The 20615-nt window shown below is 47.3% G+C and overlaps 1 protein-coding gene across 2 annotated transcripts in view; it reads right to left on the bottom strand.

Moving 5' to 3' along the window:
- LOC123771433 (uncharacterized) overlaps positions 1–20615 on the bottom strand; it is a 910720-nt gene that overhangs the window by 208786 nt on the left and 681319 nt on the right. For both annotated transcript variants that reach the window (XM_045763937.2, XM_045763939.2), the window contains exons 8-10: positions 17957–18586; positions 13184–13375; positions 5015–5076 (exon numbers count right to left, since the gene is read on the bottom strand). In XM_045763937.2, the coding sequence (XP_045619893.1) occupies positions 5015–5076; positions 13184–13375; positions 17957–18586 (884 nt within the window). The remainder of the gene's footprint in view (positions 1–5014; positions 5077–13183; positions 13376–17956; positions 18587–20615) is intronic.

Below are 20615 nucleotides of genomic sequence, written 5' to 3'. Positions count from 1 at the left end.
ACAGTGTGGTAGAGGGGTGTATGGTTCAACACAGTGTGGTAGAGGGGTGCATGGTTCAACACAGTGTGGTAGAGGGGTGCATGGTTCAACACAGTGTGGTAGAGGGGTGCATGGTTCAACACAGTGTGGTAGAGGGGTGCATGGTTCAACACAGTGTGGTAGAGGGGTGCATGGTTCAACACAGTGTGGTAGAGGGGTGCATGGTTCAACACAGTGTGGTAGAGGGGTGCATGGTTCAACACAGTGTGGTAGAGGGGCGCATGGTTCAACACAGTGTGGTAGAGGGGCGCATGGTTCAACACAGTGTGGTAGAGGGGTGTATGGTTCAACACAGTGTGGTAGAGGGGCGCATGGTTCAACACAGTGTGGTAGAGGGGCGCATGGTTCAACACAGTGTGGTAGAGGGGCGCATGGTTCAACACAGTGTGGTAGAGGGGTGTATGGTTCAACACAGTGTGGTAGAGGGGTGCATGGTTCAACACAACACAGTGTGGTAGAGGGGTGTATGGTTCAACACAACACAGTGTGGTAGAGGGGTGCATGGTTCAACACAACACAGTGTGGTAGAGGGGTGTATGGTTCAACACAGTGTGGTAGAGGGGCGCATGGTTCAACACAGTGTGGTAGAGGGGTGCATGGTTCAACACAGTGTGGTAGAGGGGTGCACGGTTCAACACAACACAGTGTGGTAGAGGGGTGCATGGTTCAACACAGTGTGGTAGAGGGGCGCATGGTTCAACACAGTGTGGTAGAGGGGTGTATGGTTCAACACAGTGTGGTAGAGGGGTGCATGGTTCAACACAACACAGTGTGGTAGATGGGTGCATGGTTCAACACAGTGTGGTACAGGGGCGCATGGTTCAACACAGTGTGGTAGAGGGGTGTATGGTTCAACACAGTGTGGTAGAGGGGCGCATGGTTCAACACAGTGTGGTAGAGGGGCGCATGGTTCAACACAGTGTGGTAGAGGGGTGCATGGTTCAACGCAGTGTGGTAGAGGGGCGCATGGTTCAACACAGTGTGGTAGAGGGGTGCATGGTTCAACACAGTGTGGTAGAGGGGCGCATGGTTCAACACAACACAGTGTGGTAGAGGGGTGCATGGTTCAACACAGTGTGGTAGAGGGGTGTATGGTTCAACACAACACAGTGTGGTAGAGGGGTGCATGGTTCAACACAACACAGTGTGGTAGAGGGGTGTATGGTTCAACACAGTGTGGTAGAGGGGCGCATGGTTCAACACAGTGTGGTAGAGGGGTGCATGGTTCAACACAGTGTGGTAGAGGGGTGCATGGTTCAACACAACACAGTGTGGTAGAGGGGTGCATGGTTCAACACAGTGTGGTAGAGGGGCGCATGGTTCAACACAGTGTGGTAGAGGGGTGTATGGTTCAACACAGTGTGGTAGAGGGGCGCATGGTTCAACACAGTGTGGTAGAGGGGCGCATGGTTTAACACAGTGTGGTAGAGGGGTGCATGGTTCAACACAACACAGTGTGGTAGAGGGGTGCATGGTTCAACACAGTGTGGTAGAGGGGCGCATGGTTCAACACAGTGTGGTAGAGGGGCGCATGGTTCAACACAGTGTGGTAGAGGGGTGCATGGTTCAACGCAGTGTGGTAGAGGGGCGCATGGTTCAACACAGTGTGGTAGAGGGGTGCATGGTTCAACACAGTGTGGTAGAGGGGCGCATGGTTCAACACAGTGTGGTAGAGGGGCGCATGGTTCCACACAGTGTGGTAGAGGGGCGCATGGTTCAACACAGTGTGGTAGAGGGGTGCTTGGATCAACACAGTGTGGTAGAGGGGTGCATGGCTCAACACAGTGTGGTAGTGGGGTGTATGGTTCAACACAACACAGTGTGGTAGAGTGGTGTATGGTTCAACACAACACAGTGTGGTAGAGGGGTGCATGGTTCAACACAGTGTGGTAGAGGGGTGTATGGTTCAACACAACACAGTGTGGTAGAGGGGTGCATGGTTCAACACAACACAGTGTGGTAGAGGGGTGTATGGTTCAACACAACACAGTGTGGTAGAGGGGTGTATGGTTCAACACAACACAGTGTGGTAGAGGGGTGCATGGTTCAACACAGTGTGGTAGAGGGGTATATGGTTCAACACAACACAGTGTGGTAGAGGGGTGCATGGTTCAACACAACACAGTGTGGTAGAGGGGTGTATGGTTCAACACAACACAGTGTGGTAGAGGGGTGTATGGTTCAACATAACACAGTGTGGTAGAGGGGTGCATGGTTCAACACAGTGTGGTAGAGGGGTGCATGGTTCAACACAACACAGTGTGGTAGAGGGGTGTATGGTTCAACACCGTGTGGTAGAGGGGTGCATGGTTCAACACAACACAGTGTGGTTAAGGGGTGTATGGTTCAACACAACACAGTGTGGTAGAGGGGTGCATGGTTCAACACAACACAGTGTGGTAGAGGGGTGCATGGTTCAACACAACACAGTGTGGTAGAGGGGTGTATGGTTCAAAACAACACAGTGTGGTTGAGGGGGTGCATGGTTCAACACAGTGTGGTAGAGGGGTGCATGGTTCAACACAACACAGTGTGGTAGAGGGGTGCATGGTTCAACACAACACAGTGTGGTGGAGGGGTGTATGGTTCAAAACAACACAGTGTGGTAGAGGGGTGCATGGTTCAACACAGTGTGGTAGAGGGGTGTATGGTTCAACACAGTGTGGTAGAGGGGTGTATGGTTCAACACAGTGTGGTAGAGGGGTGCATGGTTCAACACAGTGTGGTAGAGGGGTGTATGGTTCAACACAGTGTGGTAGAGGGGCGCATGGTTCAACACAGTGTGGTAGAGGGGTGCATGGTTCAACACAGTGTGGTAGAGGGGTGCATGGTTCAACACAGTGTGGTAGAGGGGTGCATGGTTCAACACAGTGTGGTAGAGGGGTGCATGGTTCAACACAGTGTGGTAGAGGGGTGCATGGTTCAACACAACACAGTGTGGTAGAGGGGTGTATGGTTCAACACAGTGTGGTAGAGGGGTGTATGGTTCAACACAGTGTGGTAGAGGGGTGCATGGTTCAACACAGTGTGGTAGAGGGGTGCATGGTTCAACACAGTGTGGTAGAGGGGTGCATGGTTCAACACAACACAGTGTGGTAGAGGGGTGTATGGTTCAACACAGTGTGGTAGAGGGGTGCATGGTTCAACACAGTGTGGTAGAGGGGTGCATGGTTCAACACAGTGTGGTAGAGGGGTGTATGGTTCAACACAGTGTGGTAGAGGGGTGCATGGTTCAACACTGTGTGGTAGAGGGGTGTATGGTTCAACACAGTGTGGTAGAGGGGTGCATGGTTCAACACAGTGTGGTAGAGGGGTGCATGGTTCAACACAGTGTGGTAGAGGGGTGTATGGTTCAACACAGTGTGGTAGAGGGGTGCATGGTTCAACACTGTGTGGTAGAGGGGTGTATGGTTCAACACAGTGTGGTTGAACCATGTACACTGTGACTTAAGCACCTCTACCCCTTCATTAGTTCAAGTATGCACTTGCTACCATATCTGTCACTCCAGTATGTTGTTACTCTACTGTGCAAATTTGAGACCTGGCCCTCTAGTATCTTCTCTGTATATGTTATGTGGTACCTCTCTCGTCGCCTTGCCAGAGAGTACATTTTGAGAACTTTGAGACGGTCCCAATAATTTAGATGTTTTGTCGTTTCTATGCGTGCCGTATATGTTCTCCGTATTCTCTCTAATTCACTCCCTCCCTCTGAAAGGGGAAGGTGAACATCGAGCAGCACTGAAGTGGAGGAAACACAAGTAATTGGAATAATCTGAGCATTGTGATGGAGTCCCTGGATTTGAAGGTTTTAATCATCTACGCAATAATTAGTTTGGCTGAACATATATTTGATTAGTTATGCACATTAAACGTCAGTTCATCTGCCATCATTATTACCAGATCTTGTACGTGACTTTTCCCCGAGTCATTTGACCCTGACTGTTATTAACTTCTGAATTTTCATATGTAAGTATTTTTATTAATTTGTACCATTCCTAAGTGTTGTATCTGGAATTTACCACTTTTAAAATCCTATTATTTTCTACTGCCCACTTGAAGGCATTATTTATATCCGTTTATTCTGCTTCAATGTCTTCCTCAAAGGTCATTTTCATGCGGATTTTTTGTATCTCTGCCAAGGATGACATAAAGCATTGCCTTGTATTTTGTCTATATTTGATATGAGAATGAGAAACAAAAGTGGTGCAAGTACACTGCCTTGGGGTACCGAGATTTTCACTGTGCTTGGACTAGACTTTGTTTGTGACTGTTACTTCTCCATTCTATTTAACAGGAAGTTCAATGTTCTTCTCACTACTTTACCTGTTATTCCAATGGCGTTCATTTTACTGTATCATTCCATGGTTACATATATCAAATGCTTTATTAAGGTCTATTGCTTTAATAAGGCACGTTATATTTCTTCTAATGATTCCGTGAATTATCACGGTGGGTGAGTAATTGTAAAAGACTGGATCTTCTCGCTCTAAATCCATGTTGACCTGGATTGTGAAGTTAATTGTTCTCCATAAAGCTGGAGATTTAACTCCTGATCACTGTGTCAAAAACTGTGTGTGATGTTAGTGTGATCAGTCAACAATATTTAGCCAATATTTAGCCAATACCTTCCTTAGGAGCAGAGTTATATTTACTCATTTAAGTACTGCTGTTATCTCCCCCGTTACCAAGCTTTTTTGTCATGGTACACTGAGCGCTCGTGCTACTGGTACTTTATAATTCTTAATATACAGTGCCAGGAATCTGGACCAGTGACTGTTGTCGATTACTTTATCAAAGTTTGCTTTGCATGTTATATTGTTCAAGTTTTGTTAGAAAGTCGGGATCCAAGAGCTAATGGCTCGATTCTGCAGACACAAATATGGCTCCAAAGTCACATTAAGCCGCAGGCTCCACTCCTGGTGGTGCAAGAACACACCCACCCGGGACACTGAGACTAACAAGAGGTGGTACTCACACTCGGAACTGCTTGAGGAAGATGTTGACGTTGAGAGACCTCTTCCCGTCCAGCAAGTTGATCTGCCAACACACACAAATATAATCAAACAATAGTCATGATAATACAAGTTCATTTCTGACTATTTCATCAGTCTTGGATAGTTTGATGTTTGTTTATGTAAGATTAAAGATGGTTTTCAAAGATATTATTGACCCTTAAGTTATCCACAAAGGTGTTCCAGATGGCAAAAGTGTCTCCATCAACCAACAGAAGAACAGAAATATTAATGCAAATCACCAATTATTCATCAGAGGTTTTTCAATAATTATCCTTTTAAGTCCTATAAGTTTCTAAGGAGATTCTTATCATTAGAGAAAAAGTCCGAATATCACCGAGTAAAAAACCGCTATCGCAGACCCTTCACATTCTGTGAAGACAAAGATTAGATACTGGCGTTATCTTTGACATACTAAAAACAGCAGAGATAGCACCACTCCATAAAGGAGGAAATAAGGCAGAGGCAAAAAATTACAGGCCGATAGCACTAACATCACACATCATAAAAATCCTTGAGTGTTAGGAAGTAAGATCACAAAACACATGGAATCACAGCATCTCCATAACCCTGGACAACATGGTTTCAGAACAGGGCGCTCTTGCCTGTCACAGTTGCTGGACCACTATGACATGGCATAAGATGCTATGGAAGACAAACAAAACGCTGACGTAATTTACACAGATTTTGCAAAAGCCTTTGACAAATGTGACCATACTGTAATTGCACATAAAATGCGTGCAAAAGGAAAAATTGGCAGATGGATCTACAATTTCCTGATTAACAGAACCCAATGTGTAATAGTCAACAAATAAAATCCGGACCATCAACCGTGAAGAGCTCAGTCCCCCAGGGTACTGTGCTTGCTCCAGTACTTTTTCTCATCCTCATATCGGACATTGACAAGGACACAACCTATAGCACTGTATCATCCTTTGCAGATGACACCTGGATTTTTATGAGAGTAGACAACATAGAGGACACGGCAAACCTCCAATCAGATGTAAATCAGGTCTTTCTATGGGCTACAAAAAATAATATGGTGTTTAACGAAGATAAGTTCCAGCTCATGCGCTACGGAAAAAAATAAAATATAAAAACAGAAACCACAAACAAAACGCAGTCAAATCATTACATAGAACGAAAAGGCAATGTAAAGGATCTGGGTGTACTCATGTCGGAAGACCTTACCTTTAAAGAACACAATAAAGTAGCTGTCACAACTGCATGAAAAACGACAGGTTGGATAACAAGAACTTTTCACACTAGAGATGCTATACTGATGAACATACTTTTCAAGACACAAGTGCTCTCTAGAGTGGAATACTGATGCACAATGACAGCCCCTTTCAAAGTTGGAAATATTGCTGACCTGGAGAGCGTGCAGAGATCCTTTACTTCTAGAACCCACTCAGTAAAACAAATCGACTAGAGAATGGTCCAGGACGGACTTAAACGTCGTCGTCCCTTCACTTTTTAGTGTGTGGTTTGGTCAACACTCAGTAAAACATCTAAACTACTGGGACCGACTAAAATGCCTAAATCTGTACTCTCTTGAGCGCAGGCGGGAGAGGTACATAATAATTTACACATAGAAAATATTAAAGGGGCTGGTCCCAAACCTACACACAAAAATAACACCACATGAGACCAGAAGTAAGTAACTGTCAAAAAGAAGGCACCAAACCTCGGGTCTCGTAGCCTGGTGGATAGTGCGCAGGACTCGTAATTCTGTGGCGCGGGTTCGATTCCCGCACGAGGCAGAAACAAATGGGCAAAGTTTCTTTCACCCTGAATGCCCCTGTTACCTAGCAGTAAATAGGTACCTGGGTGTTAGTCAGCTGTCACGAGCTGCTTCCTGGGGGTGGAGGCCTGGTCGAGGACCGGGCCGCGGGGATACTAAAGCCCCGAAATCATCTCAAGATAACCTCAAGAAACCGGGAAGGCTATGTAGCACTATCAAATGTGCGGGATAATCAGAGTGCGCTAAGTATCACCAAGGATGCCAATACGAGAACAGAAACGCATAAGGCGAACGATATCAAAAGTATCAGAGTCACCAAGAATACTATCGAGAGACAGCGACCGCGGGGGACGGTCGGAAAACAAGACACACGCTCGTCCCAGAAGTCAGGACATTCAACAAGAATATACACGAGCGTAAGAGGGACACTGCAATTAGGACAAGAAGGAGCAGGGCGGCACTCCATCAAGTGACAATAAGTTAAGCGAGTATAGCCAATACGCAACCTCTCCAGAGCCATTTCCCATCGCCGGTTACGGTGGTAGGAGGACGGCCACGAGGACACACAACTCTTTAGAGTACGCAGTTTGTTACCAGTAACAGACGCCCAACAAGCCTGCCAACGGGTAAGGATGGAGGAATGGATAACCCGGTAAAAGTTGGAATAAAGACTACCTTTACGAGAGATGGGACAAGAGCGGACAGCTTTCCTGGCGGCAGCATCTGCACGCTCATTTAAAGAGACACCAATATGGCTGGGAACCCAACAAAACTCAACCGACTTAAATTTACTGTGAACAAGAAACAGTCAATGCTGGATCTCGACAACCACTGGATGAACTGCATTAAAGGACCAGAGAGCCATGAGGGCACTACGAGAGTCAACAACAACTACAAAGGAAGACTGACAACGAGAGAGTAGGAGGCATAGAGAATAGCATAAAGCTCCACTGTGAAGATGCTAGTCTCCGGAGGAAGGCAACACATATAAGTATGATCAGGAAAAATAACAGAGCAGCCAACACCTTCCGCAGACTTAGACCCATCGGTGAAGACGGAAACGGAGTGAGAGTGAGAAGAAAAGTGCTCAAGGAAAAGGCGTTTTAGAACCGTAGGAGATATAAAAGCTTTAGTGATGCACATGAGACCAGAAGACATGGCAGGGTGTGCAGAATACCCCAGTTGAAAAGCAGAGGTGCAACAGGTACTCTGAGAGAGAACTCTATCAACATCAGAGGCCCGAGACTGTTCAACACGCTTACACTACACTTAAGGGACATAACTGGCCGACCCCTCACAGTGTTCAAGAGAGAACTATCAACATCAGAGGCCCGAGACTGTTCAACACGCTTCCACTACACATAAGGGGCATAACTGGCCGACCCCTCACAGTGTTCAAGAGAGAACTATCAACATCAGAGGCCCGAGACTGTTCAACACGCTTACACTACACTTAAGGGACATAACTGGCCGACCCCTCACAGTGTTCAAGAGAGAACTTGATAAGCACCTCCAAAGGATACCTGATCAACCAGGCTGTGACTCATACGTCTGGCTGCGAGCAGCTGCGTCCAACAGCCTGGTTGACCAGTCGAGTTGACCAACGAGGAGGCCTGGTCGACGGGGACGCTAAACCCCGAAAACATCTCATGGTAACCTCAAGGTAAGGTATCACAGCATCAGTACCGAGCTGAGTGGACAAGGTAATGTTCCCATGTGGCCGGATACCACGGATACGTGGCCGGATACCACGATACGTGGCCGGATACCACGATACGTGGCCGGATACCAGGGACACGTGACCGGATACCAGGGACACGTGACCGGATACTTCAGTCAGACAGCCAGATACCACAATCAGCAGGGTAAAATATCAGACACCGAAATATTTGAGGGGCCTAGAACATAAGATATTCCTAGAATACAAGTGAAGCCTTAAGAGAGACCCAGAACTTAAGAGAGACCCAGAACTTACGAGAGACCCAGAACTTAAGAGAGACCCAGAACTTAAGAGAGACCCAGAACTTAAGAGAGTCCCAGAACTTAAGAGAGACCCAGAACTTAAGAGAGACCCAGAACTTAAGAGAGACCCAGAACTTAAGAGAGACCCAGAACTTAAGAGAGAGTCCCAGAACTTAAGAGAGAGTCCCAGAACTTAAGAGAGACCCAGAACTTAAGAGAGACCCAGAACTTAAGAGAGAGTCCCAGAACTTAAGAGAGACCCAGAACTTAAGAGAGAGTCCCAGAACTTAAGAGAGACCCAGAACTTAAGAGACACATATCATAACAATGTCTATAAATTAAAGGTGGTGGACATAAGGTGAAGACTGAGGTTTAGCCACAGCGAGGTACGGTAACAGAGGCCACCATGATCCAAGAGTGACGAAGGTCCCGTCTTGAATTTGCGTTAGTGTTGGACATTGTGTCCACAGAGTTAGTTTACCGTAATAGATTACCTGGAGAGGGTTTAGGGAGTTCTACTCCCCAAGCCCAGCCTGAGGCCAGGCTCAACTTGGTCCATAACTTGGTACAACAGGCTGTTGCTTGGAGCGGCCTGCAGGCCCACATATCCACTACAGCCTGGTTGGTCCGGCACTTCTTGCCAGAACTTGTGTAAGTGCCTCTCGAAGGCTTCCACCTTTGTTCCAGCAAAATTGCTAATGCTTACTTTGTGGGTAATTTGATCAGCAGTATTTTTATTATTTTAATTATTATTTATTTTAATTATTACTATTTATTTTTATTATTAATTTATTTTAATTATTATTTTTTAATTATTATTTTTTTAATTATCAATATTTATTTTAAACCGGACAAGATTCTGTCACGTGGTGTAGCGTCTCCAAGCGGCGGTCCACATTAATAACAGCCACACGTCTCAATTCACCCTTGGGTATCATAGGGTAAACATTATAACGGAAACACTGTGGAAATAAATGCTCTACCACTACAATACTGAACGGATACATTAACTTCCCAGGAACTGATGGTGTTACTCCGAGCTGCACAACTCCTCCAGATAACTTGTGGTAAACAAGACAGTCTCAGGGAGTCTCTCAGTCCCGATTTCAATATGGCGAGTCCCCTCCGTCTTGGCTGGTGGAGATCTTCGCAGATGCGTTTGATTATTTTCCAGAAGGAGGGGCTTTATTAAGTTTATTTAATTACTCATAATTAAATTTTTATTTGGAGTATTTATTTTTTAATACACTTAGTCCTCAGACTGGAGCTTTTAGAGTTAATTAAGTAATATGGTTTAGGGTTTGAGATGAAGGCGACGCGGTAATAATAATTACTCGTTTTCTAGAGCAAATTTGTCACGTAAGCCATCTATCTCTTCAGGGCTCACTAATAAGATTTAATTGATGTGTTAACTAATACAACAACAACAGTATTTTATTTCTGTACGTTGCATTAAGGAATTTTTTGTGTGATGTGGGAAGTGTTCCCATATGCTGGGAGGGTATTGAACAATGAGCAACTGGAGTTAGCAGTTGTTGAGGCTAACTCCATATTGGCTACACAACTCATGTAATCGAATTCAGGTTTGTATCCTGTAGCCGATTTCCAGATGGCCTTTACTTCCGAATAGAGATATTCTTGATCAACGACACTGTTTGTATTGGTCATGGCCTTCAGACGCAAACAGGAGCAGGGAACCTACTTGATCAGGGATATTCAATAGGAGAAAATTCTTTGGAGTATGGCGGTGGACTAGAAGCCGCGTCCTGGGTGTCCCCGGACCCGCCCCCTGCCCCACCTTCCACCATACCCCAGCAGTAAGAAAAACTTTTGCCAGGGGCCTGACGGTTGAGTGGACAGCGCTCGGGATTCGTAGTCCTATGGTTACGGGTTCGATCTCCGGCGGAGGCGGAAACAAATGGGCAGTTTCTTTCACCCTGATGCTCCTGTTCACCAAACAGTAAATAGGTACCTGGGAGTTAGACAACTGCTACGGGTTGCTCACTAGGGATGGTTAACAAATAAGGAGGCCTGGTCGAGGACCGGGCCGCGGAGACGCTAAGCCCCGAAATGATCTCAAGATAACCTCTAAAAGACAACCTGGAGTTCGTCCCAACTGGCCAGGAATTTGGAGGCCAAGAGCTGACACCCAATCTAACGAGGTAGTTTATAATGAACTATATTTTCATAAAGACTTTGGCTTCCTCACACACGGCTGATATATAAGGTGAGGCAAGAGATACCTACACCCACCACGTTACTGTGGTGGGTGTAGGGAGCACCTTCCGGGAGACACAGTCACAAGTAACACGTGTTACTGTGGTGGGTGTAGGGAACACCGCTCAAGACACAGTCACAAGTAACACGTGTTACTGTGGTGGGTGTAGGGAACACCGCTCAAGACACAGTCACAAGTAACACGTGTTACTGTGGTGGGTGTAGGGAACACCGCCCAAGACACAGTCACAAGTAACACGTGTTACTGTGGTGGGTGTAGGGAACACCGCCCAAGACACAGTCACAAGTAACACGTGTTACTGTGGTGGGTGTAGGGAACACAGGGTGTAGGGTGGCCTCGTAGCCTGGTGGATAGCGCGCAGGACTCGTAATTCTGTGGCGCGGGTTCGATTCCCGCACGAGGCAGAAACAAATGGGCAAAGTTTCTTTCACCCTGAATGCCCCTGTTACCTAGCAGTAAATAGGTACCTGGGAGTTAGTCAGCTGTCACGGGTTGCTTCCTGGGGGTGGAGGCCTGGTCGAGGACCGGGCCGCGGGGACACTAAAGCCCCGAAATCATCCCAAGATAACCTCAAGATAACACCCCTCAAGACACAGTCACAAGTAACAAGTCGCGGGGAGACAACTACCAAGTGCGCGTCTCTTCAGTTTCTAATGTTTCCAAGGAATTATCTTCCTGTATAATTATTAACTAGAATTATTAACTTCCTGTATTCCAGTGGTGGTAGATGGTACTAAGTGGGTTTTTTCAAGGATATTCCTGCGCGGGCCCTAAGCCTCTGGCTGGCCCATTAAGTGTTGCTTGTTTCTGTTTTACTTGGTCGGATTATGAGTATTTATGACTCGTATGGTCACTTCAGTAAGATTTTGTCCCATGTGTTTAACAACAACTTCTGCTCTATTGAATCGAAGGTCTCGTGGTGTAGTGGTAAGACACTCGCCTGGCGTTCCGCGAGCGCTATGTCATGGGTTCGTATCCTGGCCGGGGAGGATTTACTGGGCGCAATTCCTTAACTGTAGCCTCTGTTTAACGCAACAGTAAAATGTGTACTTGGATGAAAAAACGATTCTTCGCGGCAGGGGATCGTATTCCAGGGACCATAGGATTAAGGACTTGCCCGAAACGCTACGCGTACTAGTGGCTGTACAAGAATGTAACAACTCTTGTATATATCTCAAAAAAAAGGTGAAATCGTATTGGGTATGTAACTGTGCACTGTGTTAGATAATGTTCCAGTGGTCTGTCTGGCATTTCTTGACAGTGCTGACATTTTCTCTTATCTTCTGGAACCTGTAAACCTATTTCCCATGCACATGGGTATCCAAGCCTGATGCGATGTAAGGTATTAAGCTGATTACTGTAAAGACTTAGGAGGAGTGTTCAATGCTTCATAATGGCCTTGACCAGCCACAGGGGTTGGTCTAAACTATGGCTGCAAGAGTTAAACCCTAGCAAGTGTAAGGTAATATAGTGAAACTGCCAAGAAACCCCGAAAGAAGTACACTGTATGGGAGAGGGAATTACAGGAATCAGAAAACATTGAAGGGTTGATAAGCCGGAGTAAGAGAATCATTAAGATAGGTAGCGCAGCTGTACAAGATAAAGCCACCAGTGTATATGGGAAGCTCGTAAACACTACAACATTATTACAACCTTAAGGATTTGTTCAAGACAATTTACAAAGCTTAGGCGGACCAGTTACAGAACTTACAGCACCGAGCAGAACTCCTCTTGTCATGAAGCACAAGAACAGAATAACAACATCCAGACGAGACAAGAACCTAAGGAGACCTGCCCATTATATTCAATATATTGAAGAAACTATTACACACACAAATCACAATAGCGTGATGCCTCAAATGAACAAATCCACAAGGGCCGCGATGAGGGTTCGAACCTACGTCCGAGAAGTTCCCAGACGCGCCTTAATCGACTGTGCCACGATGTAGTTAAAGAGACAAGACGTAACATAGGTAACAAACAAATATGTAGTAACAGGGGACATGAACCTCAAGAGAGTTAATAAGTACATGGAAGCATCAGCTAAGAACCGAGCATAAAGAACTAGATCTCCGTCCCTGAAGACGCCGACTAGGCGAGCCTCAGTACAAGGCTACTCAGTACCGCTAAGTACAAGGAAAGTGGCGTTAAGAGCCTCTTCTCCTCGTGACACCAAGAGCCACCTACCTCCGTTGGCTCCTTCTTCTTCTTCTCCACATCATCTTTGGCATCTTTGGAGGTCTTGGAGGGCGAGGTGGAGGGGGTGGAGGTCGTCTGCTGGCAGAAGAGGCCCTCCATCTCCTCCCAGTCCAGGGCCGTGGTTGGCGAGTTCTGGTGTTGTCGCGCCAGCTGTGACCAGATGTTGTTCTTGGCCAGCACCTGGAGCACCATACATGGTTAGTTGGTGGTTGTTGGGGCAGGGGTGGTTGTTGGGGCAGGGGTGGTTGTTGGGGCAGGGGTGGTTGTTGGTGGTTGTTGGGGCAGGGGTGGTTGTTGGGGCAGGGGTGGTTGTTGGTGGTTGTTGGGGCAGGGGTGGTTGTTGGTGGTTGTTGGGGCAGGGGTGGTTGTTGGTGGTTGTTGGGGCAGGGGTGGTTAGTTGGTGGTTGTTGGGGCAGGGGTGGTTAGTTGGTGGTTGTTGGGGCAGGGGTGGTTGTTGGTGGTTGTTGGGGCAGGGGTGGTTGTTGGTGGTTGTTGGGGCAGGGGTGGTAGTTGGTGGTTGTTGGGGCAGGGGTGGTTGTTGGTGGTTGTTGGGGCAGGGGTGGTTGTTGGTGGTTGTTGGGGCAGGGGTGGTTGTTGGTGGTTGTTGGGGCAGGGGTGGTTGTTGGTGGTTGTTGGGGCAGGGGTGGTTAGTTGGTGGTTGTTGGGGCAGGGGTGGTTAGTTGGTGGTTGTTGGGGCAGGGGTGGTTGTTGGTGGTTGTTGGGGCAGGGGTGGTTGTTGGTGGTTGTTGGGGCAGGGGTGGTAGTTGGTGGTTGTTGGGGCAGGGGTGGTTGTTGGTGGTTGTTGGGGCAGGGGTGGTTGTTGGTGGTTGTTGGGGCAGGGGTGGTTGTTGGTGGTTGTTGGGGCAGGGGTGGTTGTTGGTGGTTGTTGGGGCAGGGGTGGTAGTTGGTGGTTGTTGGGGCAGGGGTGGTAGTTGGTGGTTGTTAGGGCAGGGGTGGTTAGCTGGTGGTTGTTGAGGCAGGGGTGGTTAGCTGGTGGTGTAACACCCAGGACCCCCCCCCCCCCCCCTTTAGAGTTCACACCCAGGGAAGCCTTCTCCAAGAGGTCAGCCCAGATGACCTCCGGTTTATCTTATATGTTGATTAAAAAAAATTCCTGGGTTAGTCTTAGTCAGCATAGTTTCAAGTATGTAATATTTCATGCAAGGGAATTAGACCCCAGATTCTTATGTGTAAACATCCCTGGATCTCCCCCTTTTGGCCAGGTCAGAGGTCAGTCACACACGTAATTAATAACTCCTCTCTTGAAGAGTGTATGGTGAATGTCAAACAAGCTTATTGAAATATTTCTTGAGTGCTTGTACACGTGTGACCGATCTCTTACATTCTTGGTGTAGGTAGCAACAGCAGATCTCCCCCTCCCCCTGTGGGGGTTGTATTTAGAGGTCCTGTAGGGACTTAGTAAGGACAGAGTGCCGGACACCGGGGGCCAGAGAGGGCTGTGAAGAACATCTCAGCCAGGGAAAGACAGAGGTTTTAAGGTAATGTGTGTGATCTCTGAGGTTTTGTTCCATGTCCAAATTTCTTAAATTTTTGCCAGTGTTAGAGTAGGATTTATAAGTGGTGATTAGCATAATTTTGGTCTCAATAAACTCATGTTAAATTTCCCGTCTGTGTCAATTGTTGAATCCTCTTAGCCTTTTGGATATAGTGGCTGACAACCATTTTCATAATTAATGACAGTCATAGAAAGTACTCTCCAAGTCAAGCAATGTTTCTTGCCTCGTTGCTTGATATAGTCTCAATGGTCAAAGGCAGATGGTGGCAGCGTATTTCATCCTGTGTAGCATTTCCTTGTCGGCAGTGTACCTTTGGTTCCAGTGTAACCATCATATGTCAGCTCACATTACCGTGTTTCATAACAGTGTTATCAAGTGCAACCGATGGGGAAGTGTTACTCAGGATAAGTAGTGTTAACATTATTAGTTTAGTAACCATTATAGTAGTGGTACACAATTGGTGGTGTTTCAAATTACTGTACAAACACTCAAGAAATATTTCAATAAGCTTGTTTGACATTCACCATACACTGTTCAAGAGAGGAGTTATTAATTACGTGTGTGACTGACCTCTGACCTGGCCAAAAGGGGGAGATCCAGGGATGTTTACACATAAGAATCTGGGGTCTAATTCCCTTGCATGAAATATTACATACTTGAAACTATGCTGACTAAGACTAACCCAGGAATTTTTTTTTAATCAACATATAAGATAAACCGGAGGTCATCTGGGTTGACCTCTTGGAGAAGGCTTCCCTGGGTGTGAACTCTAAGGGGGGGGGGTCCTGGGTGTTACAGTGGTTGTTGGAGCAGGGGTGGTTAGGTGGTGGTTGTTGGGGCTTAGGTCGTAAGGTGGTGGTGGTTTTTCAGGGGTGGTCAGCTGGTGGTTGGGGCAGGGGTAGCCAGCTGGTGGTTGGGGCAGGGGTAGCCAGCTGGTGGTTGGGGCAGGGGTAGCCAGCTGGTGGTTGGGGCAGGGGTAGCCAGCTGGTGGTTGGGGCAGGGGTAGCCAGCTGGTGGTTGGGGCAGGGGTAGCCAGCTGGTGGTTGGGGCAGGGCTGGTTAGATTGTGGTGGTTAGGGTAGGGGACAGATTAGTTGCTAGTGATTCGAGTATGGGAAGAATGGATAGATGGTTAGGCGATAGTAAGAAGGGCAGGAGGAGGCCTGGTGGAGGGATGAGTACCGTGGTACTCACCTAGTAACCATGGTACTCGTTACTCGTTACTACTAGTACCAACGTTACCAGGAGTACCATCAACACGGGAGGAGGCCGGACTGTGTATTGACTGTTGTGGCTGAATACTCACCAGTGTGATGACCTTGGACCAAAGCAGGCCAACCCCGTCCTCCTGAAGTGTCAGTACCTACACGCTGGAAAGTACCGGTGTGTGTAGAGATGGACCACCAGAAAGTACTGGTGTGTGTAGTGATGGACCACCAGAAAGTACCGGTGTGTGTAGAGATGGACCACCAGAAAGTACCGGTGTGTGTAGTGATGGACCACCAGAAAGTACCGGTGTGTGTAGAGATGGACCACCAGAAAGTACCGGTGTGTGTAGTGACGGACCACCAGAAAGTACCGGTGTGTGTAGTGATGGACCACCAGAAAGTACTGGTGTGTGTAGTGATGGACCACCAGAAAGTACCGGTGTGTGTAGTGATGGACCACCAGAAAGTACCGGTGTGTGTAGTGATGGACCACCAGAAAGTACCGGTGTGTGTAGAGATGGACCACCAGAAAGTACCGGTGTGTGTAGTGATGGACCACCAGAAAGTACCGGTGTGTGTAGTGATGGACCACCAGAAAGTACCGGTGTGTGTAGTGATGGACCACCAGAAAGTACCGGTGTGTGTAGAGATGGACCACCAGAAAGTACCGGTGTGTGTAGTGATGGACCACCAGAAAGTACCGGAGTGTGTAGTGATGGACCACCAGAAAGTACCAGTATGTAGTGATGGACCACCAGAAAGTACCGGTGTGTGTAGTGATGGACCACCAGAAAGTACCAGTATGTAGTGATGGACCACCAGAAAGTACCGGAGTGTGTAGTGATGGACCACCAGAAAGTACCAGTATGTAGTGATGGACCACCAGAAAGTACCGGTGTGCGTAGTGATGGACCACCAGAAAGTACCAGTATGTAGTGATGGACCACCAGAAAGTACCGGAGTGTGTAGTGATGGACCACCAGAAAGTACCAGTATGTAGTGATGGACCACCAGAAAGTACCAGTATGTAGTGATGGACCACCAGAAAGTACCAGTGTGTGTAGTGATGGACCACCAGAAAGTACCAATATGTAGTGATGGACCACCAGAAAGTACCAATATGTAGTGATGGACCACCAGAAAGTACCAATATGTAGTGATGGACCACCAGAAAGTACCAATATGTAATGATGGACCACCAGAAAGTACCAATATGTAGTGATGGACCACCAGAAAGTACCAATATGTGGAGATGGACCACCAGAAAGTACCAATATGTAGTGATGGACCACCAGAAAGTACCAATATATAGTGATGGACCACCAGAAAGTACCAATATGGTGTGATGGACCACCAGAAAGTACCAGTATGTAGTGATGGACCACCAGAAAGTACCAGTATGTAGTGATGGACCAGCAGAAAGTACCAATATGTAGTGATGGACCACCAGAAAGTACCAATATGTAGTGATGGACCACCAGAAAGTACCAATATGTAGAGATGGACCACCAGAAAGTACCAATATGTAGTGATGGACCACCAGAAAGTACCAATATGTAGTGATGGACCACCAGAAAGTACCAATATGTAGTGATGGACCAGCAGAAAGTACCAATATGTAGTGATGGACCTCCAGAAAGTACCAATATGTAGTGATGGACCACCAGAAAGTACCAATATGTAGCGATGGACCACCAGAAAGTACCAATATGTAGTGATGGACCACCAGAAAGTACCAATATGTAGTGATGGACCTCCAGAAAGTACCAATATGTAGTGATGGACCAGCAGAAAGTACCAATATGTAGTGATGGACCACCAGAAAGTACCAATATGTAGAGATGGACCTCCAGAAAGTACCAATATGTAGTGATGGACCACCAGAAAGTACCAATATGTAGTGATGGACCACCAGAAAGTACCAATATGTAGTGATGGACCTCCAGAAAGTACCAATATGTAGTGATGGACCAGCAGAAAGTACCAGTATGGCTGGTGGTGGCAGTAGAGACCAGGCCAAGTGAGGAGGAGCGTTACCTTAGAGTTGGGGATCTTGTTCCAGTTGAAGGTCTTCATCTTGGAGCGAGGTTTGGGGGTCTCCATCTGCGGCAGCCGCACCTTCTCTTCCGCAGGTTCCTGGCGGCTCCTGGCGGCCGCCCCTGGAGGTCCTGGAGGACGGGGCGGCCCAGGCGGCGGTGGAGGTCCTCCTCCAGGCGGCGGTGGTGGAGGAGGTGGCCCGCCTGGAGGTGGAGGGGGAGGTGGCGGGCCACTACCTGGGGGCAGCGGCGGGGGTGGCGGGGGCGGCGGCGGACCCCCTGGCAGGGGCGGCGGCAGGGGCGAGGGGTCCGTCACAGGTGAGGTCAGCGTCGAGGGCGACAGTTGAGTATTAAGGTTGAGGTTGAGGGAGTGTTTGCGGGACTTGGGGTCGTCCCGGTGGCAGGAGCAGAGGCACCTGGAGGCGTCTCCCACCTTCAGCTTGGTGAGGGACTTCTGGGAGGGCGCCCTCAGGAGCCTGGCGGAGTCCCTGGCGTCCTCCAGCAGGGTGGCGCGGTGCAGCAGCTTCTCCGCCGTGTCCCAGATCACGTCACTCACCGGCTCCTTGGGGTCGATCCTCAGCAGGTGCTGCAGCACGCTGAGGAAGGGGATCTCCTGCGGCGTCTCCACCACCTGCCCGACACACATTCGTTATCGTTAGTTTCCACTTACTCCTAACATGACTATTTTCCTTAACAAACTTCTATGAACATATTCTCTGAAAATGGACAGCTATATGTACACATGCTTCACCCTAGCTACATGTACACATGCTTCACCCTAGCTACATGTACACACGCTTCACCCTAGCTATATGTACACATGCTCCACCCTATCTATATGTACACACGCTTCACCCTAGCTATATGTACACACGCTTCACCCTAGCTATATGTACACATGCTTCACCCTAGCTACATGTACACATGCTTCACCCTAGCTACATGTACACACGCTTCACCCTAGCTATATGTACACATGCTCCACCCTATCTATATGTACACACGCTTCACCCTAGCTATATGTACACACGCTTCACCCTAGCTATATGTACACATGCTTCACCCTAGCTACATGTACACATGCTTCACCCTAGCTACATGTACACACGCTTCACCCTAGCTATATGTACACATGCTCCACCCTATCTATATGTACACACGCTTCACCCTAGCTATATGTACACACGCTTCACCCTAGCTATATGTACACACGCTCCATCCTAGCTATATGTACACACGCTTCACCCTAGCTATATGTACACACGCTCCATCCTAGCTATACGTACACACGCTTCACCCTTGCTATATGTACACACGCTCCATCCTAGCTCTACGTACACACGCTTCACCCTAGCTATATGTACACACGCTTCACCCTAGCTATACGTACACACGCTTCACCCTTGCTATATGTACACACGCTTCACCCTAGCTATATGTACACACGCTTCACCCTAGCTATATGTACACACGCTTCACCCTAGCTATATGACCACATGCTTCACCCTAGCTATATGTACACACTCTCCACCCTAGCTATATGTACACACCCTCCACCCTAGCTATATGTACACACTCTCCACCCTAGCTATATGTACACACCCTCCACCCTAGCTATATGTACACACTCTCCACCCTAGCTATATGTACACACCCTCCACCCTAGCTATATGTACACACCCTCCACCCTAGCTATATGTACACACCCTCCACCCTAGCTATATGTACACACTCTCCACCCTAGCTATATGTACACACCCTCCATCCTAGCTATATGTACACACTCTCCACCCTAGCTATATGTACACACCCTCCACCCTAGCTATATGTACACACTCTCCACCCTAGCTATATGTACACACTCTCCACCCTAGCTATATGTACACACTCTCCACCCTAGCTATATGTACACACTCTCCACCCTAGCTATACATACATAGTGCACTATATGTATACATAACATGCACTGTACGTATATATACACAGTGGACAGTATGTACTTTAGGTATACATACACAGTGTGCACTGTATGTATACATGGCAAGCAATGTAGGAATACATACACAATGTTCAGAATGCATGGTAGGTATACATACAGTGGTAAGTATTCACCATAGTATACATTCACAGTGATCAGTATGCACCGTAAGTAAATACATGCACATTAGTCAGTATGCATCATAGGTAATTAATACATACACAGTAGTCAGTATGCACGATAAGTAAAGAATACATACACACTTGTCAGTATACACGGTAAGTAAAAAATACAAACATATTAGTCAGTATACACCGTAAGTAATGAATACATAAACAGTAGTTTGTACCGTAGTAATGAATACATACACAATAGTCATTATGCACTGTAAATAAAGTATACATACACAGCAGTCAATAAAACACATATTTCCGAAGCCAGCATTTGAATATTCAATATCACAAAGCATTAAGTCGTATGTGTGTGTATATGATGGATACAATACCTGACATGTATGCTTAAGGTCATTAACACTCCATCAACAAGGAGAAGCTTAACTATTGTTTCACACACACACACACACACACACACACACACACACACACACACACACACACACACACACACAGGTACTAGTCTGGTTTGCCACCAGACTAGTACCCGAGCTGAGAGGTATGAGCTA

This window comes from Procambarus clarkii, chromosome 76 (genome assembly GCF_040958095.1).
Source record: "Procambarus clarkii isolate CNS0578487 chromosome 76, FALCON_Pclarkii_2.0, whole genome shotgun sequence".
Taxonomy (NCBI): Eukaryota; Metazoa; Arthropoda; class Malacostraca; order Decapoda; family Cambaridae; genus Procambarus; species Procambarus clarkii.
Note: the sequence above shows the minus strand (reverse complement) of the source record. Positions and strands in the feature narration are given on the sequence as shown.